Source organism: Rhinopithecus bieti, unplaced genomic scaffold, assembly GCF_001698545.2.
Source record: "Rhinopithecus bieti isolate Rb0 unplaced genomic scaffold, ASM169854v2 scaffold_16999, whole genome shotgun sequence".
NCBI classification, from domain to species: Eukaryota; Metazoa; Chordata; class Mammalia; order Primates; family Cercopithecidae; genus Rhinopithecus; species Rhinopithecus bieti.
In genome coordinates, this window is record NW_016808939.1 from 2443997 (window position 1) to 2469160 (window position 25164).

General features: G+C 39.1%; 1 protein-coding gene across 1 annotated transcript in view; it reads left to right on the plus strand.

The window, feature by feature from the left end:
* The window catches only part of PALLD (palladin, cytoskeletal associated protein), a 430541-nt gene that overhangs the window by 185569 nt on the left and 219808 nt on the right, over positions 1-25164 (plus strand). Inside the window, 3 exon segments of the mRNA XM_017887895.1 lie at positions 6-22; positions 20090-20209; positions 22500-22842. Of these exon segments, the coding sequence (XP_017743384.1) occupies positions 6-22; positions 20090-20209; positions 22500-22842 (480 nt within the window).

Here is a 25164-nt window from a genome sequence, read left to right on the forward strand (position 1 = left end):
CCTAGATCTACAGCTGAACCTGGTAAGAATATTTTTAGGGGTTTTTTTTGGTGGGAGAGGGAGCGGATAATGTATCTTTGGGGTCTCAATAGTTCTTTGTTTCTATCTTAAAGCCGTAAGCAGAACAATGTTTTTGTGGTTCCCTGGAAATGTGAAACCCCCTTAAAGACAATATCTTCTTTATCATGGAGTCTGTACACTGCATTTTACATCAGTGTCTTTATTAGCAAAACATTAAGTTCCATTCAGACAAGAAGGTCAAGCTCAGTGACTTCAGGCTTTTTAAAATACAGTCTTTTAGGCTCAGAAAGCAAACTAAGCTGATGATGAAAAAACATCCTCCTAAAATTCCAGTAGAGAAGGACAATCTACTGCATATTTGTACTGATCAGAACCCACTGACAACCCCAGCTTAGAAATGTGTCTCAAATGAGAGCAGCTCAAAGAGGTGAGCAAAATGGACCCCCAGGCATTTCTCATTTATGTACCCTGAGCCATAAACTTTTACTATTCTGCAAGCATGAAGAAAGTCATCTTGCCCCCAGATCACTCTTAATTATCAGGTCGTTTGACCAGATCACAGTGCTATGTGATCCAGCTGTTCCCTGCCTCAGACATATTGCGTTTATGGTTCCTCGTGGACTGAAACAGTGTTTGTAAAGGAAACAAATTTTTGTCTAGGTACTACATCGTATGTCCTCCGCAAGATTATTTTCTTCTGTATTTTTCCCATCAGCAGAGTCACAGTTTCACTTATTTCTGAACAAAGGGTAGAAAAACAAGTCATTTTCCTGTTTCTCCTGTTTGTTCCTCTGCTTCAGTGTCGAGCGGATCTTGCCACATGTGTCTTAGGAGCCATGACCTTGCTCTGACTCTTCTTGGGGGAACTGGAAAGTTCTCTGTGGGCCACTGCAGGTCAGATTACTGCAGTCAGTCCCTGAACCTCTCACGTCTGTGTACTGGATCTTTAAAAGCAGAGTTTGACCCTATTAGGATCCAAAGCTTGAGGGAGGCTGAGCAGCATCCTTAGGGAACAACTGGAATTGATCTGCCCTCTTGTCATGAATTACAAGCAGAGCAAGTCACCCCACTTAATGTGTCACTCATCATATCAAACACTGTAGTCACTTTCCAGACTGTGGAAATATACAACTGCATATTTTGTCTGTGAAGTGTCTTAGAATAAAATTGCATAATACTACTTTTCTGATACATGGATTTTCTGAGATTAAATCTGCTGCATGAGCTGATATGGGAATCCTATAGGGAGTTAGGGCACATCTTGTGCGTTTGCTGTTTTAAACAACTTTAGATAGATAGGTAGATATAAAAGTAGGAACCAAATATCTTTTATCTACAAGAAATAGCTTATTATATGAAACAAACCTATAAAGCAATTTATGTCTTTTAATGCTTTATGTATAAATAAGACTAAAATTTTGAGCCAGAAATTGTAAAAATGTTACTGCTAGCATGACTTAAGGCAGCCTTTGACATTGCGTTTTGGATTCAGAGTGAACTCCTGCAACTCTCTTTTCATTGTGTTGTTATATGTTGTCATCATGCACATAGGTGATGATGATTTATCAAATGTAGACTGGAAAATCACAAACTGTCATCTGCAAAGTCAAAACATTGGTTAGAAACTGAGCAGCTTAGTTTGCAGTATGTGTATATTTGAAAATCGAAAACACTCAGAATATACTGGCTAAGGAAGAATAAATTTGGATGAGGAGGGAGGAAGGAAACATCTCCACTGAGCCCTGCGTCCTCATCACTTACCCTACACACACTCCTTCTGTTTCACATCTACCCCGCGCCCTGCGTCCTCATCACTTACCCTACACACACTCCTGTTTCACTTATAGTTTGCTGCTTTGCTTCTAGAATATAGTTTTGATCGTGAATTATTTAATAAAATTAGTCCTAAACAGCTTCATGGAATCACCTGACCTCTAGAACGTTCTTCAATGCCATTTGCTTTAACGTAACAAAACCATGCAGAAAAGAGCAAGATATGGAAGGCTTTCCTTTTAAATCCCTTGTCCTAGCAATGCAGAAAAATTTTTCCTCTGTGTGTTCACTGAATTTTCTTATTTACATACTTAGATCTGAAAGCATTTAAGAAAACAGACTCCTTCATTCCAACTATAATAATAGCATTTTCTGAAAAATTTCTCCTGGCAGAGAAATATTTCAAGCAAATCTGTCAATACACCAGAAACAATTATATAGTCAGGAGCTATTAAAAACTAACACAGTGAGTTTTCCTGACCGATGATTTCTCCACAGTTGTTTTTACCATGACACTACGAGACTTTCTTCTTTCCCTTTTCCAGTGTTAAAATGCTCTGCTTCAGGAAATCAGTAGTTGGCATGCAGCATTAAATAAAATCCATGATCATATTTTTTAAACAAAAAAAACCCCTTAAACACATGAATGACTACTCAAGTGACTCATTACATGAGTTGTTATGAGTAAGAACATCAGAACAAGCAAATGTTATGGCATATTTGTGCTTAAACAATGTCTTGTCACACCTGTCAAAACTAGGTATGATTCTTCTACTAGTTGCCAAGTGTTTTCCTTACATTGACCTTGAAGTTGCTATGTCAGAGGAAAAAACAAAAAATAAATATGACTGTTTGCCTTCTTTAAATGACCTGATTGACTTATAGCTAATGGACCTCTGAGCTATTCAACTGTATGGAAGTGTGTAGGAACTGGCTTCCCTACAAACGGTTTTCTTAGCCATTGTTAAGTGGAAGGAAGAAAAACAGACATGACTACAATACATCTGAGGCAAGAGATACATTTTATAGGACTAGGTCAGTGATATTTTCCAAATGCTAACACATAAATAGCCTTTGAAATTCAGGGAAACATTTAAGCTTTCTGTTTTTGTTACTCTCTCTTCCTACCCTTTTCCTTTCCTCTGACAGAGACTCTTGCTCACTCTCTCTCCCCTCTCTGTCTCTTTCTCTCCCCTCACCTCCTTCATTCCCTCCCTCTCTTCCTCTTTTTCAGTCTCACTCCCTCATTCTTTTTGTTTCTTTTTTTCTCTTCTCTTTACTCTCTTCTTTATTCATGGGCAAGATGTTTTAAAGCTCCAGAAATAAAATTGAAATTCCCTAGTACCTAGATATAGCCCCATTAGGAATTAGATATTTAGATAAAAAAGGAAATAGCAGGTTGTCTCCAAATGCATCTGTGCAACTGAAACAGGTTTTTCTTGTCACTGCTGCGTCGTATCTGTCTGATGTGTTTTACACTCCCCTCTCTGTCTAGACAGAAGTCAGCTTGCATCACAAATCTTTTCAGACTGTTTTGTGAATTAATAGCTAGTTAGCTTACTTAAGACCAACATCCGTTTGTCATAGTACCTTCTCTGACCTTCTTTGAAATTCTGACTTTGTACTGATAGAATCCTTCAAAGACTAGTCTGGGGGTGGGGGGCACAGAAGACTCATTTGACAGCTGTTAATACTCAGTCTCTTACTCACTCAGCTGTCTGGAAACAGCCACAAACTGTGTTGAGTTACTTCTATAGCACTGTCTAATAGCGTGCAAAATTAAAAACACAAAAACGCGTCTTACTGGTTGTGGAATTATATGTATAAAAATATATTGCCTCCTGCTTTCAATTTTAAGTTCTGCTAACCAGTGTGACCCATGCTAGATCTTGTGCAGTAGAGTCTAGGCTTTGATTCTGCGATTCACAATATAAAGTAAGTTACACTTAGTTAAATGTACTAAGGTGCTGTTGTAGGAGGGCAAAGATAGGGAAGTTTCTTGAGATCCCAGTAGGTCGTATGCAGTAAAAACTTAATGCATGTTCTAGGTTAGGATGGTGGGTTGAACAAAAGTAGGCCATATGAAACTTACAGTTCACCAAGAGTGTGACAGGATGCCCTGGAGTGCCACACCACGCTGACAGGGATGCTGTAATATATTTGAAACTTATTTATGCAAACACATTCAAACTTGACATTTGACAGATATGACACAATGACCGGCTTGAACTAGTTCAGAATTTCAACATTAGATCACCCTCCATTCTTTTCTATGACATAATCTCTTTGTGAAACTGAGTTTTTGATGAGTGTGTGATAAAAAGTAAGTACCTCATGAAAATCCATGTGAAACATGAAATGAGGCTGGCTCATCGAATCTGATTCCAAGAGAGGAGGCACAGTGCCCAGCAGATGCACACAGCCATTAGTAAGAAATAGTGGCTGTTTAAGAATAAAATCATAGTATTTTTCCTTCAATTTATAGGTATTTTTAAATACTAAATTGTTTGGGCATAAATACTTATTAAGTTCTTTGGAAATAACTATGTAACAAACATAACTATTAGTTATGTCTTTTGGCTTAGGGGCACCATTTAAAAAGTATTGAGAAACTTAGAGTCCCATGAACCAAGAAAGTTTGGTTACTTTCTGGAGGAAGAGTGTCCAATCTTTTGGCTTCCCTGGGCCACACTGGAAGAAGAATTGTCTTGGTTCACACATAAAATACTCTGACACTAATGATAGCTTATGAGCTTAAAAAAAAAATCTCATAATGTTTTAAGAAAGTTTATGAATTTGTGTTGGGCCACATTCAAAGCTGTCCTGGGCCACATGCGGCCCAGAGGCCATGGGTTGGACAAGCTTGTGCTAGAGGGAGGGGGGAAGACTCAAGACACTTTTGAGTACACACCAAAAAGAAAATTGAGTGGGTTTTGGAATTCTAAATGCCAAATGTGCCTATTTCCAGTCCTCTTCCAGGACTCACATTCCAGTTTGCTGGCCTGTGAACTTTACCTCTCTCAGCAGAGACTGAAGGATTCTTCTCTGGGCAATTTGAACATCCTGAGAGAAAAAATAAATCCAAAGATAATGATTTGGGAGTTTCTGTTATAAAGATGCCACTTAGATTGTGCTATTGGGAAGACCAAAGTGGATAAGTTCCTCTCTTGTACTCAGAGCTTAATAAACTCCCATCCCCATCAGACAAGCAGAGATAAAAGGCATCTGGAGAAATCCTGTAGCATGAATGATACAGAAAAAAACAAGTGACCTTCCTAAAAGGGAACTTTGAGAAAATGGATTTGCAAAGAGAGGAAAATGTAAAACAAAACAAAACAAACAAAATATCTCTTAAAGGATATAAGGAAATCATTCCACCCAAGAAATAAAAATGAAAAGCTAGAAAAAAAAAAAAAAAAAAAGAGAGGGAGGACACTTGAGAAACAGAGTTCTTGAAATGAAAAGGTTCATATCAGAAATGAAACTTCAGCAAATGTCCTACAAAGTACAGCAAAATGACAAAGAAGGGATGTAAGAGAGAAAAGGCAACAAAATTGGAGATGCATAGCCGAATAACTGGGATTCCAGAAGGAGAGAAGAAAGAAGAGGCGAGAGACAGGATTATCAATGAAATAATTTTTTTAAAGTTCCCCAAACTGAAAGTTATCCGTTTCCAGATGGAAAAATCCATTGATGGCAGAACATATGGAATAAACCCAAAGCCAAGCGCATCATCATGAAATTCAGAATTTCCAGGACAAGGAGGTCATTTTACAAGTGTCCAGGGAGAAGACATCAGGTTATATACAAACCAGTAAGATGCAAATAGCATAGGCCTTCTCAGCAGTCACACTAGACACAAAGAGACAATGAAGCAAGAACTTCAAAATTGTGAAGAAAATTACCTACAACTGGGAATTCTGCCCCTAGGCAAAACTTCATGTGGAAATCTAGCAGAGATATTTTCAGACTTGTAAGGTCCCCAAAATTTTCCTCTGGAACGCGACAGTGTGCTCCACCACAGCAAGAGAATTCACCCAGAAAGGGCAAGATGTGGAGGTGGGGCACTGGAAGCAGGAGATCACATCGAAGCAAGAGGCAAAGGGCACCCCCAGGTGGGTGACAGTTGTACATCAGGAATGAAGGGCAAGTTCAGATTGGAGCCGCGTGTCTCGAGAGACAAATGCAGTGAGGCTTTTGTCATTAGGAGGTTCATTGCCTCTGCCTGTCTTTTATTTGGATGACAGAATGCCAGGGCGGTCAGCCTGACCCAAAAAACCTCATCTCTACTTGGGCTGTCCTGCTGTCCCCTCCGTGGACTGTCACCTGGATCAGCTGGGAGCACTCATTTTACCCCCACAGAAGCATTCTGCTTTGACTCGGTCGTGACTTCTAGAAGTTGGCCATGTTGAGTTTAATTAACCATCTCTGCCTGAGGTTGCAATTTTTTTAACTTTTACAATCAGACCTTGGTGATGACCTTGAGCAGTAGGATATAAATAACTCCCAAATGCTTAGTGTTTCAATAGTGGAACACTAGGCGTAAATGGGTAGAAAGCAGAAAATACCAGCAATCTCATTGCTGGATATATACCCAAAAGAAAGGAAGTCAGTATATTGAATAGATAACTGCACTCCCATGTTTGTTGCAGCACTATTCACAATAGTTAAGATCTGGAAGCAACCTAAGTGTCCATCAACAGATGCATGGCTAAAGGAAATGTGGTACCTATACTCAATGGCGTACTTATTCAGTCATAAGAAGGAATGAGATCCTGTCATTTGCAACAACATGGATGGAACTGAAGCTCATTATTTTAAGTGAAATAAGCCAGACACAGAAAGACAAACATCCCATGTTCTCACTTATTTGTGTGATCTAAAAATCAAAACAGTACCAAAGGCTGGGAAGTACCAAAGGATGGTTACCAAAGGCTGGGAAGGGTATTGAGGGGCGGTGGTGGGGCGGGGGGTGCAGATGGTTAATGGGTACAAAAATATAGTTAGAAAGAATGATACCTAGTATTTGATAGCACAACAGAGTGACTGTAGTCAACAAGAAATTAATTGTACATTTAAAAATAACTAAATGAGTGTAATTGGATTGTTTAATTGGAGCATAATTGGATTGAATAATTAAAAGGATAAATATTTGCGGAGAAAGATACCCATTCTCCATGATGTGATTATTTCATACTGCATGCCCGTATCAAAACATGTCATGTACCCAATAAATATATATACTTTCTATGTAACCACAATTTTTTTAAATTTAAAAAAAGAAACAAAATATGGAGATACCATCTCCAGCAATAACTGTATTCCTGCTGAATGCCCACATGAGACTCCACCAGACTGCCCCACTGAGTGAGCCTTGTATTTCCCAGACTCACTCAAGACCTTACCCACTGACTGCCCCATGGGGCTTTCGGAAACTTTCAAGGACATTGAATCTAGTTGGATGGCCCAAGATGGTTCTTGGGATCTTTTTCCTAACAGTGACAAGGTTACCTTTTCTTTAGTCAACCAAGATTTGTGCTCACTACTCAATTTTTTTAAATTAAAGAATGCATTTTTTGGCCGGGCGCGGTGGCTCAAGCCTGTAATCCCAGCACTTTGGGAGGCCGAGACGGGCGGATCACGAGGTCAGGAGATCCAGACCATCCTGGCTAACACGGTGAAACCCTGTCTCTACTAAAAATACAAAAACTAGCCGGGCGAGGTGGCGGGCGCCTGTGGTCCCAGCTACTCGGGAGGCTGAGGCAGGAGAATGGCGTAAACCCAGGAGGCGGAGCTTGCAGTGAGCTGAGATCTGGCCACTGCACTCCAGTCCGGGCGACAGAGCGAGACTCTGCCTCAAAAAAAAAAAAAAAAAAAAAAAAAAATGCATTTTTTAAGGATATGGTAAACACATAAAGAAAATCAAAGGAATTATCTCAAAGGAGAAAGAAAATAAAACTGGGGAGAGCCTATGAGGTATTTCTAAAGCACTGGAAATGTCTTATTTCATAGACTTGAGCATAGATACACAGGGGTTCATTTCACTGTTATTCCTTAAATGGTGCATTTTAAATATCCTTCTTTATATATGGTATTAAGTACAATTGACAATTTTAAAAAATCCTTTGCAATTTTATTTTATTTTATTTTTTCTGAGAGAGTCTTGCTCTGTTGCCCAGGCTACAGTGCAGTGGCACGATCTCGGCTCAGTGCAACCTCTGTCTTCCAGGTTCAAGCGATTCTCCTACTTCAGCCTCCCAAGTAGCTGGAATTACAGGCATCCACCACCATGCCCAGCTAATCTTTGTATTTTTAGTAGAGATGGGGTTCTGCCATGTTGGCCAGTCTGGTCTTGAACTCCTGACCTCAGGTGATCCACCCACCTCAGCCTCCCAAAGTGCTAGGATTACAGATGTGAGCTACCGTGCCCAGCCTCCTATACAAATATTGATACAAGCATTACATTTACCCACACCGGATTTCATCTTGTTGATTTTAGCTCAGAGTTCTTTCTTACCAACTGTGTTAGCCAAACCATGTGGTTTGAAAGGTAAAAGCTGGATTTCTTTTTTAGTTACTTGGGACAAAATAAAACATAGTTGCAAAGGAAGCCATTTATGAAAATGTCCCCTTATTACCCAGGGGACCCAGTAATCTTATCCTTGCTGCCTCATCATTTTATGAGTTTCCACAAACAAAATGGTTTTTATTTGTATTTAACCAAGTGTTAAGTAGGTCCAGGAACTTGAATGCAATTCAGGGTTGCCTTCTGGGAGATACTGCTGTGACTTTGTACTTTTTAGGTGACTGTAAAGAACAGAATGTATCACCAGTAAAAACATTTTCTGATTTAGTAATTTATTAAATGCCCTCAAAACCTTAGGAAATCCAAACCTGGGAAAATTAGATTAAAATGCATCATAATTAAGGTTACTAATAACTTTAAAATTTTCCACTTATACTGGAGACAGTTTCTTTAGTACAGATAAGTAAGTCTCTAACTCCCTTTATGTGACATAAGCAGTCATTTTCTGATTTCCATTCCTTACCAAAATTTATATTACAGATGTCTTATACGTCTTTGTTCAAGTAAGATGCTACCAGATGAAAATCCAGTATTATAACCTGGCTCATCTCATTTCCTCATGACTTTCTTCATTTTTATAATGTCAGAACCATACAAGCTATGATGCTTCTTTCTCTCAACAAAATGTGAGCCTCTTGTCACTGTCAGATGAAATTTTCCTTGAGAAGAAAAGCGAGCAACCTTTGGGACATTGTATTAGAATTTTATCTAGTTAAAAAAATTATCTAGTAAAAATTGCTGTGACATTTCAATGCATGACGATCACTAAGAGAACATCCCGGTGTTTATTTTTTATTTTCTATTTTGTTCTTTAAGTCTGTAACTTTTCTAAATGTTCCATGTGTCGTGAACTTTATACAGGCATATACCTTATTTATGCATGGAAGTATTCCTACAAAATCATACTCAATGAATTCCACTCAATCAACTTTAAAACACACAAAGGAAGCCTGTAGGAAAATTGGTCTTACTGAGAATTCCTTTAGAAAACAGTCTTTTTACAAAGGAAGTGTTTTTTTCCTTCATCTAAATTTCATGCATGCATTTATTTAAAAATAATTATAGGGAGCCTACCATGTGTGAGATGCTAAGAATATGGCCATGAACAAAAGTTGTTTCTGCACTCAGAGGTTATATTTCAGGGAACCAGAAACTAACAAACTAATTACACAATAAATGATTTAACAGGTTGAGGTGGCACATAGTCCCAGCTACTCAGGAGGCTGAGGCAGGAGGATTGCTTGAGCCCAGGAGTTCAAGGCTGCAGTGAGCTATGATCATGCCACTTCACTCCAGCCTGGGCAACAGTGAAACCCCTGTTTCTAAGAAAGATTTTAAAAATATAATAAAACAAAAATGCACCAGCTTTATTTGATTTTGTGATTGTCTTCTACTATCTGCTAAAATCTCCCACTAGAGGCCTGGGCAACAGAGCAAGACCCTACCTTTATGAGTCAATCAGTAGATAGATAGATGTTATTTAATTGCAGTTGTGGTGATATTATTTGTGATAGATATTATTTAATTACAGTTGTGATGTCTCCAAAAAAAGTTTACCATCCTAAAATTGCTTTTAGGTGGCAAAACTGATGAAGTCTAATTAAAAAAAAGGATTCTCTAAGAAAGTAATGTTTGTGGGGAAACATAAGACTGCGTAGGAGAGTGCTAAGTACTCCGGGAGGAGTCAGGGCTTAGAAACTTATCAGAGCGTGGCTTCACAAGGAGGTGCCCCGGAGCCCATGTGCCCAGTGCTCAGAAGGCAATGATGTGCGAGGCACAGAAGGAGCCTAACGAGAAGCAGGGACCTAATTATGCAGGGCTTCAGAGACCACGTTAAAATTTTTTATTTTATCCTCAAAGTCATGGAAGGATGGGAGGATGATAAAATTTCATTCTTATTAAGAAAGTCCTCTGATTTAGAAGGGGCAACTGTATATTTATCCTCGGGTTTTCTGAAAATGGCATGACTAAAAGAACCACAAAGTCACAGAAGCATCAAAAGGAATTCTTTACAAGTCATCAAGATCATTGCTCTAAAACCACTTTATATTATCCCTAATGAATAAAATTGTATTGCGTTTTTAAATGTAGGTTTCAAGGCACAGAATTATGTCTATGTTTATAGTTGAAGCATCCTCAGGCATTGAACTGGCAAGGACATTTTTCTCAGTGTTCCCAGCACCTCCGTCTTTCCAGGTGTAGATGATTCAAGTTTGAGAGAAGTGCTTTCCAGAGAATGCTAAGCCCTGGGAAGTTAGTCCAGGGACGTAAGCCCTGGATGTCCAGGCAGGAAGTGCCCAGGTGTTACTGAAAGCTGAGAAACCTTCACCACTCTCAGCAGCATCTGCGAAGGGAGAAGGAAAGTGACTTAGCACTGTCTGAAGCCCACTGCTCCAAACCTCATAAGAAGGGGCTGTTAAGAATGTCCACATTATAATGTACTCTTGACTCAGCTTATATCCTATTCCAATGTGTCTTATGACTTAGAGGACATATAGCCCTCCCCTTGTGCAGATGAATAATTCTCGTGAATCATTTGGATAATGAGATTAATTATAGTTTTTTCGGCATCGGGAAACTCCATTGCCTGACTTAAATCTTTCATTACCTCACTTTACATAAGATTTCTTGTGTTCTGAACTAGGAAAAATGCAGAACAACTAGAGAGGCTTTGTGCTCTAGACAAAAAAGAGCATCAGCCAGGTGCAGTGGCTCACGCCTATAATCCTAGCACTTTGGGAGGCTGAGGTGGGTGGATCACCTGAGGTCAGGAGTTCGTGATCAGCCTGACCAACATGGTGAAACCCTGTCTCTACTAAAAATACAAAAAAATATATATATAAAAATTAGCTGGGCATGGTGGTGTGCACCTGTAATTCCAGCTACTTGGGAGGCTGAGGCAGGAGAATCACTTGAACCTGGAAGGCAGAGATTGCAGTGAGCCGAGATAGCACCATTGCACTCCAGCCTGGGCGACGAGGGAAACTCCATCTCAGAAAGAAAGAAAAAAAGAACATGCATGTGGGAGACTGGATGCCGACCTTCAGCATTTTGGCTCTAGCATTAATTAGCCAGGACCCTGAGAGAATCCCTTTGAACACCCAGGATTCATTGATATTGAGCCTGCAGAAATGAGGGATTTCACCTAATCAATCTCTTACAGCACTGATCTTGTATTTCCCCTTCTATGGCTAACCACACTTTTAACTCATTCTGTAACCATATGCATTCAATTTAAAAATTCCCAATCCCTTGTACCTTTCCAGAGACATCTCACTTTCCAAATGATTCATCTGACGTGAAGCTCCAGCTTGAATTATTTCCACACTTTCTATCTTCCTCTTCAAATGGAAAGCCAAGAACTGTGTATAGTACAGTCGAAAAACACAGGATTACTTCATGCTGTCTCTATTATCTTATTGTGTTCCTTCTATTCAGTGAACTTTTTAATCAAATCATCGCTATATGCTCTGCATGTATCCGCATCTCTCAAACATTTATCTGGAAACCCTTTTCTTAATATGTCAGTCACTCAGGATTCATTGATAATTATTGAGCCAGGAACTGTGCTATGGGGCAGTATTTTTAAACTGCTGCTCACGGCCCATGAAGGTGGATGGCAACCGCCATGTTATAAAAGTAGAATAAAACTAGTAGCATGCACCTTGTGTAATAGCTTTAAATATTCTTTTGTGAAACTTTTATGTCCATTATATATGTGTGTGTGTGTGTGTGTATGTACCTATCCTATACATGTGACTGGGTTAGACATAAAATGTATCTCTTCTGTGGATTTCAATCAAAAATGTTTGAAACCTGTCTTTTTAGGACACAGTTCTCTATACTTTTTTGAAGATAAAATAATCTGGAAAGGGCATTAAAAAAAAAAAAAAGGACCCTTGGCCTCAACCCGGATCCACTAAATCAGAATCTCCAGGGGAGAGGAGGGCTCTGTGTAATCAATATATTTAACCAGTGAGTGCTCCAGGTGATTTTTCCCATCAGACAAGTTTGGAAAATACCACCATGAAAGACTCAAGATTCAAAAAGTTAACAATAATCTCCACCCGATCTTATAAATAGCCGTATCTCCCCATCCCAACCAGAATAACTCAATCTTATTGAGGAATTAAGACATATCTAATACAAATGTTAATAATGTTATAGCTACATCCTTGAGTGTATACCAAAGGCCCCATGTAAGATAGAAATAAAATTAGAGTAATGCAGAGTCCTGCCTATTTCAGAGTTGCCAATTCATTTTTATCCTTTAGTTTTCTTCATTGTTTTAAACAAAATCACTGATTTTAAAATATCAAAATAGTTTAAATATACATTCTGCTTCATAGTTTTGACATGTTTTTATATTTTTGTCATATTTTGAATTGGTAAATATCATAATACATAAATACATAGAAGATACATTATTATATGTTATGGGAAAATAATTGTATTTATGGGATAAAATGCAAGCTTTTGACATGTGTATACTTGTAGAATGATTAAGCTAATTAACATATCCATTACCTCAAATACTTATCATTTCTCTTTAAAATACTCTCTGTTAGCTATCTTAAGATACACCGTACATTATTGTTGTCTGGGTGTGGTGGCTCACACCTGTAATCCCAGCACTTTGGGAGGCCATAGCGGGCAGATCATGAGGTCAGGAGTTCGAGACCAACCTGGCCAACATGGTGAAACCCCATCTCTACTAAAGATACAAAAAATTACCTGGGTGTGTAATTTTTTGTATCTTTAGCACTCACCTATAATCCCAGCTACTCAGGAGGCTGGGGCAGGAGAATTGTTTGAAACCGGGAGGTGGAGGTTGCAGTGAGCCAAGATCATGCCAGTGCACTACAGCCTGGGTAACAGAGCGAGACTCTATGTCTCAAAAAAAGAAAAAAAAGAGAAAAGATATACATTACATTATTATGAACTATAGTCACCATGAACCTATTCCTCCTGCCTAATTGAAATTTTGTACCAGTTGACCAATGTCTCCCCTTCTCCTGTCCACCACACACCCCTCTCTGATTAACCATCTTTCTACTTTACATTTCTTTTAGATTCCACACATAAGTAAGATCATGCAGTATTTGTCTCTCTGTGCCTGGCTTATTTCACTTAGCATAATGTCCTCTAGCTTAATCTATGTTGTCTCAAATGACAGAATTTCCTGATTTTTTTTTTTTTTGAGACCGAGTCTCGCTCTGTCGTGCAGGCTGGAGTGCAGTGGTCCGATCTCAGCTCACTGCAAGCTCTGTCTCCCGGGTTCACGCCATTCTCCCGCCTCAGCCTCCTGAGTAGCTGGGACTACAGGCGCGTGCCACCTCACCCAGCTAGTTTTTTGTATTTTTTAGTAGAGACTGGTTTCACCGTGTTAGCCAGGATGGTCTCGATCTCCTGACCTCATGATCCGCCCGTCTCAGCCTCCCAAAGTGCTGGGATTACAGGCTTGAGCCACCACGCCCGGCCAATTTCCTGATTTTTTAAGGCTGAATAGTATGGCATTGTACATATATGCCACATTTTTTAATCCATTCATCCACTGATAAATACTTCCATTGTTTTCATACCTTGGCTATTGTAAATGATGCTTCAACAAACATGGGAATGTAGATATTTCTTCAACATGCAGATTTTAATTCTTTGGCAATATAGCCAGAAGTGGGATTGCTGGATCATGCCTCATAACTTTACACCATTGAGTTACGGTGTTTTCCCAGTTCCCACAATGCATCTTGTGAGAGGGGACATTTGCCTGATGGAGATGCTACGGTGAGCAGAGGTGAGCCTGCCTGAGTTTACACCTTCCCTCCCTATGACACCACAGCTGCCTATTTTATGGGATGTGGTCTTAATGTGCTTGTTATTTATAGAGAAACAGTATTGAACTGATAAAGCACAGTATATAACCTGGATTCAGGATTTCAATAGATTAATTTTTCATTTTGCTCTGATCAACACTACAGAAAGCAAAAGTAAATATCCCGGTACTATTGAACCCAACTGGCTTTGTTTTCCACCTGGGTCAACACTGGGAACGCTAGAAAATTCTATAACGTGTTATCCGTATAAGTCCACAATCATACTGGGCACAACACGTTGTCCTTTAAAGGTCTAATTTGATCATAAAATTTAAAAACATAACTTGTGTTACTCAGTGGTGAGGCATGAAATGAGCTGTCAAAGTCAGCGGCCATCACCATGAGTCAGATGAGATCCAATGTTGCCATATATAATACTACCTGCTGCATTATAACCCGGCATCCACATGACAGTGCCCAAAAAAGTATTCCAGGTGTTTGTGGAAATTACCCAGTATTTTCCACTATTTCTAGCATAGGAAGTCTTGAGTGGTACCATCATTTCAGGAAAAAAGGGGGAAAAATTGTTTTATTTGAAACAAAACAGCGACGTTAAGAACTCAGAGTCTCAGGCCAGGCACCATGGCTCACGCCTGTAATCCCAGCACTTTGGGAGTCTGAGGCAGGGGGATCACCTGAGGTCGGGAGTTTGAGACCATAATACCAAAATGGAGAAACCCCGTCTCTACGAAAAACACAGTATTAGCTGGGTGTGGTGGCACCTGCCTGTAATCCCAGCTACTCAGGAGGCTAAGGCAGGAGAATTGCTTGAACCTGGGAGGCGGAAGTTGCAGTGAGCCGAGATTGCGCCATTGCACTCCTGCCTGTTCAACAAGAGTGAAACTCCTCTCAAAAAAAAAAAAAACTCAAAAGCTCTTGTGATTGAAATATAAGCCGTTGAGCTCTCTTGAGATTGCTGTACTTTGTGGTGTTTTTCATATATTGATGCCTATGCATATAATGATGCCTATGCATTTATGCTATAACTGGACAACAGAAATATCCAGTTATATAAGGGATAGATTAGCTCAGGTTATGTGTATATATTTTAATATATTATTTTAATTATAACTTTTGAGATATTTCGTATCTATATGTTTTCACATATAGATATGAAAATATGTATATAACCTGAAATAATCTATCCCTTTATATAACTGGGTATTTCTGTTGTCTCTTTGTAACAAGTTTTAGTGTATAGATACAAGCTGAAATGTATTGTCTCTGTTTTAAAATTGAAGCTTCATGAAAATTTTTAATTATTTAAAAGATAGAGAACCATATACCTGTTTGTACCTTTAAAAATTTGTACATTGTATTTGTATTACCTATTCAAAAAAATAAACTTTTTTAAATGGTAGAGAGGAATCTTAAGAATAAAGAAAAGAAGACAATTCAGGAAACTACATTCGATTTTGTTTTTACAGACTCAGTAGGAGGGGTTGCAAAGCTGTCAAGTAAGAGAAAAAGACCAAAAAGATCCTGTCTTTGTGATTATAGGATCATTACAGTAGATCAGATATGTGGTCAATTTCTTAAAACACTGCATAATGAACTAAAATTTTAATTTCTTCAGAAGTCTGAAATAAACTTTTAATTTTAATTGCCTAAAATTTTAATTCTATATGATATTTCCTACTTCCACCTTATATTTCAAAACAATTTTGCCAAATAGTTTCTGGCAAACATTTTTGCTTGCAGCTGACTTAACTGCCTTTTTAAGACTGCACAATGTTAAAGGAAAGAAGGAGGACTTAACAAACTATCCCATTGTCATGTGGGCATTAAGGGTGTAAATTTTTGGAGTTGGAATAGACCTGATGATTTTCTAATTCAAGTCTAATTCATGTAAAAGATGTGTCTCAACCCCTTAAGAAGATTACAGACAACTCAAGAGCAGGAACCATTAATTATATCTGTAGCTATAAAATATTAAGACAGTGTACTCTTAAAAGTGCTTGACAAGTAGATAGATGACTCTAAAAGCTTCTAGGAGCTGTTCATGGATGAAGATTCCACACTTTATCTCAAAAAATTTTCTTGACATCTTACAACCTTTCCTTCACAAGTCTTTTCATTCATGTAACCTACCTTCTTCCCTCTTGCTGCAATTAGGAACCATTTGTTCTTATTGTTCTTCAAGAAAGATGTAGAATGTTTGAGCAACTTCTTCCTGATTTTAATGTCTTTGCATTTATGATACCTATCACGGTGTTTTACTTAAATTCGCATTTTTGGTTTTTGTTTTTTTTTTCCTTTTGAGACAGAGTTTCACTCTTGTTGCCCAGGCTGGAGTGCAGTGGCCTGATCTTGGCTCACTGCAACCTCTGCCTCCTGGGTTCAAGCAATTCTCCTGCCTCAGCCTCTCAAGTAGCTGGAATTACAGGTACCTGCCACCAAGCCTGGCTAATTATATATATATATATTTTTTTTTTTAGTAGAAATGGGGTTTCACCATGTTGCCCAGGTTAGTCTTAAACTCCTGACCTCAAGTGATCTGCCTGCCTCGGCCTCCCAAAGTGCTGGGATTACAAGCATGAGCCACTGCTCCCGGTCTTAAATTAGCATTAAATGGATGAATACTTAATATAGATTTCATTGCCCTTTACTTTTTTTATTATGGTTAAAGAAACATATAACATGAAATCTACCTTCTTAAATTTTTAAGTATACACTACAGTATTGTTCACTATATGCTTAATGTTGTGCAGCAGATGTCTAGAATGTTTTCGTCTTGCAGGACTGAAATTCTATGCCCACTGAACAGCAACTGCCATTCCTCCTTGCCTCCAATGCTTGGCAACCAGCATTCAACTTTCTGCTTCTAAGAGTATGACTAGTTTAGATACCTCTTAAGTGGAATTTTGCAATAGTTCTCCTACTGTCATTGCCCTTTACTTTTACCTCAACGAAATCATTTAGGTTCAATGTAGAACATAAAATTAATAATAGAACATAAAGAATAAACTAAGTTTTTCACACCCCATTTAAACATCAAATTAAATAATATGCTGAAAGAATAAGGTGTGTGTTTTTACAACTCTCGCAATTTTAAACCTGTATTAATATATCTTAGAAATGAGTTGACCTTGAGCTACACTACAATGCTAACCTCTCAAAAGCTTATAGTCACCGTAGTCCTCAGATCTTTCCTAAGGAACATAACATTTTGACACAGAAGAATCCTTGCATTTTAGCTTTTGACAAAATCTCAAGCAGTCTGTTAACCAGACTACCATCAGCATCATCAGAAATGGGGATAAGTAAAGGCTTTGGTGGGTGGGGCCAGGGGGTTGATAAAACCCAAGAATGGGGTAAGAAATGGAGTAAAACTCAATGACGCCTATAGGCCATATTACTTGGTAATACAAAAAAAATGCATGTTTGACCCAATAACATGACATTAAAAACTACATAGTTTGATAATACTTGGACAAATTTTGAAATGATAGATAACATGAATTTTTTTCTAGAATCAAATATAACAAACTGCATTTGCCTTTGAAGAGATCATTAAGGGATATTAGGTGTATAAAGGAAATTCAATTATCAAGAGAAACATTTACACTTTATACTTTATTGTTTATTTACTTTTGCACTTATTTTGATTTATAGGTAAAAAATTAAAATATTTAAAGCTCTCTTCAATAGACAATTTTTTTTTTTAAACATAGCACTTTTACCTACAGTTAGTACATTTTTTGTTTCAGGGTTTAAAACATAAAATGTTTTGAAACAGATTTGCTCATTTTAATTATTGATGGTCTGAAACGTTTGCTCTTAGAAGAATGTTAGTGAACGAGATTTATCTTATCAAATTCTATGAGTTAGCTGCTGCAACACAGAGCACCCCAAAATTTAGTTGCTTAAAGCAGCAACCATAATTCTGTGGGTAAACTATTTGGCTTGGCCTCGGCTGGGCGGTTTTTGTGGTCTGTGCCAGGCTGGGCTGACCGCAGTTGGGCTTTCTCAGTGCGGCCATGGTCAGCTGCCAGGATGACTAGGAATGAGTCAGTTAGTCTAGGATGGTCTCTCTTGGAAGGGCTTATGTCTGCTCCATATGGTCTCTTCCTCCCACAGGCTACCACAGCCTTGTTCACCTAAGGGTCCATCAGGGTTCCAAGAGATGGAGCAGAAGCAGGCCAGGCCTCTTAAGGCTCAGAATTGGCCAACAACATCACTTTCACCACATTCTAGGCTAAAGCAACTCACAGGGCCAGCCCAGGTTCAAGGGATGGGGAAATAGACTCTGCCACTTGATGGAAGGAGTTGCAGAGGCACATTACAAAGAGGCATGTCTACAAAGGAAGGAATAATTGCAGCCATTATTACTAAAAAATCTACAATACACGACCTCATGCTACCCCAAAAATATGTGACTAACCGATGGAATAACTTTGTGGGAATCCGAAATTGATCACTTTTCTTTACATTTGCACATGTAATTGTCTTTATTTTACTGGTACAATATAAGCAATTATTCAATGAGTAAAACTAATTAACACTCTAGATATAGCTTCCTTTTAATGGTAAGAGCTAACACTGGCTATGAAGCATTTGCTATATGCCAGGCAATGTCCTAAAGCACAATATGTCATATCACAAAAGTAGGTGGTGGTTAGGGTTTGGAGTCTGGAGCCCAACTTGGTTTGAATCCCTATGTTAGTATTTATTAGCTGTGTGACCTTGGGCAAGTGAATTAACCTTATTGTGCTTCCATTTTCTAGCTATAAAATGGTCTAATAATAAACTTACATAACTCATAAGATTGACATGATGATTAGATTTAATCTGTGTTAAGTGCTGGTAACAATACCTAGTGTATGATAAGGGTTATATAGCTGTCAGCTCTTGTTGTTATTGTCATCATCATCATCATCATCCCCCCCACAATAACCCTGTGATGGTTAGTTTTGTGGGTCATGCATGACTAATACAAACTCTGTGAGGTAGCTTCTATTATTATCTCCATTTTACAGAGAAGAACACTGAAGTTCAGGGAGACTGACCAAAGTCACAAAGGGCAAGATGTGGCAGGCCCCTCATGCAAGCCAGGCACAAGGCAAGTGTGCAGGGCCCTCATGCAAGCCCCCAGGGGGAGCCAAAAACCCAAAAAAGGCAGATGGCAGGGCCCTCATGCAAGCCAGCGCACCGAAAGGCAAAGATGTGGCAGAGGCCCTCATCAAGCCCAGGCACAAAGGCAATGTGCAGGGCCCTCATGCAAGCCACGCGAAAGGCAAGATGTGGCAGGGCCCTCATGCAAGCCCAGGCAGCTGTTTCGAGTCTGGGCTTTTCATGCTCTGCAACACTGCCATGCCATTTAATAGTACGTTCCAGAATAGTTTTCTACAGGTCAAACATATACAGGTCATGTTCTTTTTTCCCCTGTGGTCAGCATTTCAGAAGAGCTTTATTTTCCCCACTACTTAGTTTGCAGCTGAGCAGATAGATATAAGAGGTAGCTATATGTACAGAAAGAACTCTGACATGCAAGGAACTTAACTCCTACATGCAAAGTATAGAGTTACACACTTGCAGACATCTCATTTTATCTTCACAGGTAACCCATTAGGTGATTATCCCCATTTTATGGACTAGGACACCGAGACTGCTCTTGTCCAACATCACAAAGAATGGGTCTACCTCCAAAGCTTTTTCTGCTAGGCAGACTTGCTAAATTAAATGTAGAGAGATTCTATCACAAACACTTTTGTAAAGTGAATCTGTAATAATCATTACCTAATTTGTTTGTTGAGGAAAGGCAGAGGGTCTCACTTCTTAAAAAGTGACTTCATGGTTAAACTCTGATGAATGATTCTGTTCTCTTCACTTCCAGAGGAGATTTGCACCCTAGTTATCGCTGAGACTTTCCCTGAAGATGCAGGGATCTTTACATGTTCAGCAAGAAATGATTACGGATCAGCAACCAGCACTGCCCAGCTGGTTGTCACCTCAGGTATGTGAGGAGTAAAAACAACGACTGGGTTCTGTTCCCCAGCACCAGTGTGGTTGGTCACAGCAGAAAGGGACTGTCCCGGCCAGGTGTGGTGGCTCATGCCTCTAATCCCAGCACTTTGGGAGGCCAAGGCAGGCGGATCATTTGAGGTGAAGAGTTCGAGACCAGCCTGACTAACGTGGTGAAACCCTGTCTCTACTAAAAATACAAAAATTAGCCAGGTATGGTGGTGTGTGCCTGTAATCCCAGCTACTCTGGAGGCTGAGGCAGGAGAACCACTTGAACCCAGAAGGTGGAGGTGGCAGTGAGCCGAGGTCGTCCCACTGCACTCCAGCCTGGGTGACAGAGTGAGACTCTGTCTAAAAAAAGAAAAGAAAGGGACTGTCCCAGGAAGAGAGCTCAGCTCAGCCTTCAGGAATGCTGGCCACCCCAGGAGTCACCCTAACAATCTAAGTTTCATGGTGGAACAAAGGCTTTAGGGGAGGGGAGGAGAGGGAGTGAGGTGGAGATGATCAACAAAAAGATAATGATCGTGTAGCAACTGAACACACATGGAGCTTTCTTTAACATCGTGCAGTCTTGGTCTTGGAAACAATGGAGCTGGTTTCCTAACATCCTCCTGCTAACCTAGAATCATATTCACATTGGAAAGTCACCTCTACATCAGAGGTACAGTCACTTTCTCAGCAGTGCCAACACATGAGATCTGGAGATACTTGTACAAATAAGCCATTGTCCAATCCACTACTGAAACTTCGGAAAAGGTAATACAAGATAAGCCTTCTTGTATAAAATGTAATACAAGATAAACCCAGAGAAGCTGTAAAGGCCTTCGAACTCAAATTTCATTGATAGTGTATGTCAGCGATAGTATGTAACTAATATGAAAAAGAAAGCAATGTATTATTGAAGCCAGTTTTCAAAATACATGAATATTTTCTAAACTCAAAACTTACCACTAGGGAAGGGAATGTGAAAAGTTTTTTCTTTTCTTCTTTTATTTTATTTGACTGTTCTCTACAGTTACTAATGAGCGTTAGCTTACTTTAATTGCCTCATCTCTGCCATTCATCTTAAATATATTTTTAAAATGTGTTTTTGACCAAGCCTGGCATATAATGTACATAGTAGGGAATCAATAAATGAGTCATTCATTGAATGATACAGACTTGGAGATAACAACTGAATTGTACTTGGATTCCTTCAGAAGAGCAAGAACTTGATGCTAGGTGGCAGCAGAGACACAACCAAAACTTATTTAGGGACCTTAGAGTGGCAATTGTAAATGCTTTTTCATCTTAATTACGAACCGAAATGGGAGAATCATCTTAAATGGGAAATGGTTTCTATGAAAGACTACTGTAAGTGCTGAAAGAAACCTAAGTGTCAGGATTGGAGTTACAGAGCAAGGAGGACCTCAGCGTTTTGATTTCGAGTTGGCTTCAACACTGTCCCGTCAAATGGCCATAGCAGGAGTGCAGTGCTTAAACAATATGGCCAAAACCCTGGGTTCTATGAGTCTGAAAGGCAAAAATCTGTGTGTAGTATTTTCCATTTGTTTCTGCAGTATATCTGCTATAGGTCAAACATAATCAACAAATATTTTATTTTTGAACTTTTCGTTTACCTCAATAAGCATTTTTGAGTGCATGCCAGGAGCTCTGCTGGGCTCTGGGCAAGGTGCAGAATCTAAAAAAGACGTGATCTCAAGATGCTTTCAGCCTGTTGAGGGCAACAAATAAAAATCTTTCGTACTGAGTTATAGTTGGAGCAATCATCTAATATGGAAAAGAATATTTTTATGAGATGACGAAATTTTACTTGGACTCTGAGCTTTACTTCCCTAGCTTTAGATGAATATCCACATCAAACCTTTACAGCTTGAGCCAATTTGAGTAATGACAGCTAGGATTTTCAGTCGGGTCCACGGACCAAAATGTGAGAGGACAAAGCATTATTAGTTGATACTGTTTGTGTTGTCATTTTTTATTTTTTTATTTTTTGGCCAAGTTCTATCTTTAGCTCTTGTTTGAAATTTTTAGGGTTCGGTAGCTGGGTTCCCCACATGTGAGCTCAGTCAGGAAATGAGACGGTAGCACTCATTCAACACAAGCTTGAAAGAACCAGGCCCTCCAGCTGGCAGTGCTTCTGCAGCAGAGGAGAGCAGCACAATCACCTCTCCTTTAACAACTTCACACAACACAGGGATTCTCAGAAGACTCTGACAGTGTGAAATCACTTGTTGAACCAGTAGCATCTTCTTATGTTTTTCCTCTTTCCCCTTCCTCAGCCAACACCGAAAACTGTAGTTATGAGTCAATGGGAGAATCCAACAATGATCACTTCCAGCACTTTCCACCTCCCCCTCCAATCTTGGAGACAAGTTCCTTGGAATTGGCTTCAAAGAAACCATCTGAGATGCAGCAGGTGAACAACCCTGAGTTAGGCCTGAGCAGGCCAGCCCTTCAAATGCAATTCAATTCTGCTGAGAGGGAAACGAACGGAGTCCATCCCAGCCATGGAGTAAATGGCCTGATTAACGGCAAAGCTAACAGTAATAAATCTCTTCCAACACCAGCTGTCCTGCTTTCACCCACTAAGGAGCCACCACCTCTGCTTGCCAAACCAAAACTGTGAGTATTTCTGCATGGTTTTATAATAATTTCCATACCCCTGTTACATTTCCTTTCTGATGAGAAAAAACTTTTGCCTGGACTCAACTATGTGGCAAGTTGTCCTTGACTCATGTGACCTTTGCTGCCAAGCGGTATCCTTCAACAATAGCAAAGATACCTAAAAATAAAGAAGGGAAATGAAAAGCTTAGTGAAATCTGCCCTTTGCTGAAAGCTGTGACTGGTTACGGCTATGAAAATATCTGTGCCCGGTGTGGGCTTCCAACATACAGCTAAGGATGTAGCCACTCCCCGGAGGCCATGGAAAAGGGGGATCTACTTTGAGCCCTTTATTAAAAGCATTTCCAAAAGTGGGTGTAAGTACTTTACATTTGTTACTTTAAATATTAAGTGTCAGTAAGGAGGTCTGATATAGACAAGCAGGGAAAGACTAAAAGCTGAGGCTGGAAATTCAGGGTGCAGATCCTGGCAGGGCAATGAAACCGGAGGTAAGCAAGCTTGTGGGCAAGAAGAGCGCCTTTCACAACACAGGCTACTTGGCTTGGAATTCCATGGAACTGCGTATTTCCATGAATACCATCTTCACAGTTGATGTCCATTATTTTCTTAGGATGATAAAATTTGCATGAGCTGTTTCCATTGGCAACGCACAACAGAGAGTTGTTATGAATGGAGCCATTACAATGTCAGAGAGGCAGAAATAAATTAGCTCAAACGGTTCTATCATAGCACAACAGACCCTGAATTACTGCCCTGTCAGAGGTCAGTGGAAATGTAAGAGTCATAGTGAAAGTGTATGTACTCTATGAGGTCACATTCCCATGAGAATGTATTCACCAGAACTTAGGAAAGCCCCTTCTATTTACCCGTATGTGATGTTTTTGATTTGGGGCAGGAAGGGCTTCTTTAGCAGTTATTCTTTATTTCCCTAGCATTGAACAGCCTCCCCTTTTCTCTCTGTGATCAGTTCATTTGTTAGAAATGTTAGAATTTAAAAGATACTTGAATTAGATTAACACCTTACCTTTGTACATCACTTTATTGTTTACTGAGTGATTTCATGAACAACATTAGACTAATCAAATAACAAAAGCAGTCAAAAGAATACCTTAAGTTAACAAATGGTCAAACAATTTTATAAAACTAGACTTCTGGACAATCTTGTGTTGCAGATTCAAAAATCTGTCTATTGCTACCCTCTACTTAATTTTGCATTGTGTTCTGGCTCTCTTTTAAGACAGTAGGGCTACTCACTAAGCTTGTACACAATAGCGTGAAAGGTGTTGGTGAACATTTAATACTTATGTGCCATCTCCATTCAGAGGCTGAACAGGTATAATGAGCTAAAAAATGGTGGCCTTAAAAGAGATTTATGCTCTTGTAGTAGCAACCCATAAAATTAATTGCCACTGCTGACTTCTTTCATCTTTGCATTTTGAATATGTATTTGCAGTGCTTTTAATGAAACAAGGGACCTGCTCTCCAGGGAGAAAAAGGGCAAATGTGTTGAATGACTAGGACTTGACTGTGGTCTTGATTAAGTAAAGTCTATCTACTCTAATGGGTATCATAAATTGCATGTAAATCACAGGAGGAGCAAACATGAGGAGCTGTTAAGAGGCGTCTACAGCCCTTCTTATCTCAGGAGTTTGAACAACTCTGCAGCTTTTAGTTCTGCTTTGCAGCCACGTTAATGGATATGGCAAGGGGGTAGTATCTACAGAATGCAGACAAAACAACTTCGTGTTCATTAAGAGGATGACAGCTTAAGCACAAGTTTAAAGAACATCAGGATTTGCTTATGAGTGAGATTTTTCAATACAAAATAAGATGCAGAAAAAATGGACTTAAATGTGTGAGGCCCAAATAAATGGGTTATTCTCCCTTCATGAGGAAATTTAAGGGAAAAAGCAGAACACCTAAACACAAAGCCCCACAGCTTAGAAACAACATTTACTTGTACTAGGTTTTCCCACTGCTTTTTTTTTTTCTTCAGATCTTCATGTGTTTAAACATATTCTTCGGGCATCACTTGATTTTTGTTTTTCTGTGTTGCAGATTTACCTGCCATTTAACTAGGTAGAAAATAATATGTGATGATGCTTTTTAAATATATATTTTAAATTTTCTTATGATGTAGAATATATTATTGATTTTGTTTTATTACAAAATCAATGGATGCTTGATGTGACAATTCAAACAACACAAAGGCTATTAAAGTTTACAGTCTCTGCTTCCCTTCTTCCAGCCTACCCTTCTGAAAGGTGTGGCATGGTGTATTATCAAAGCCTTTTCTTTTTTTTTTTTTTTTATTATACTTT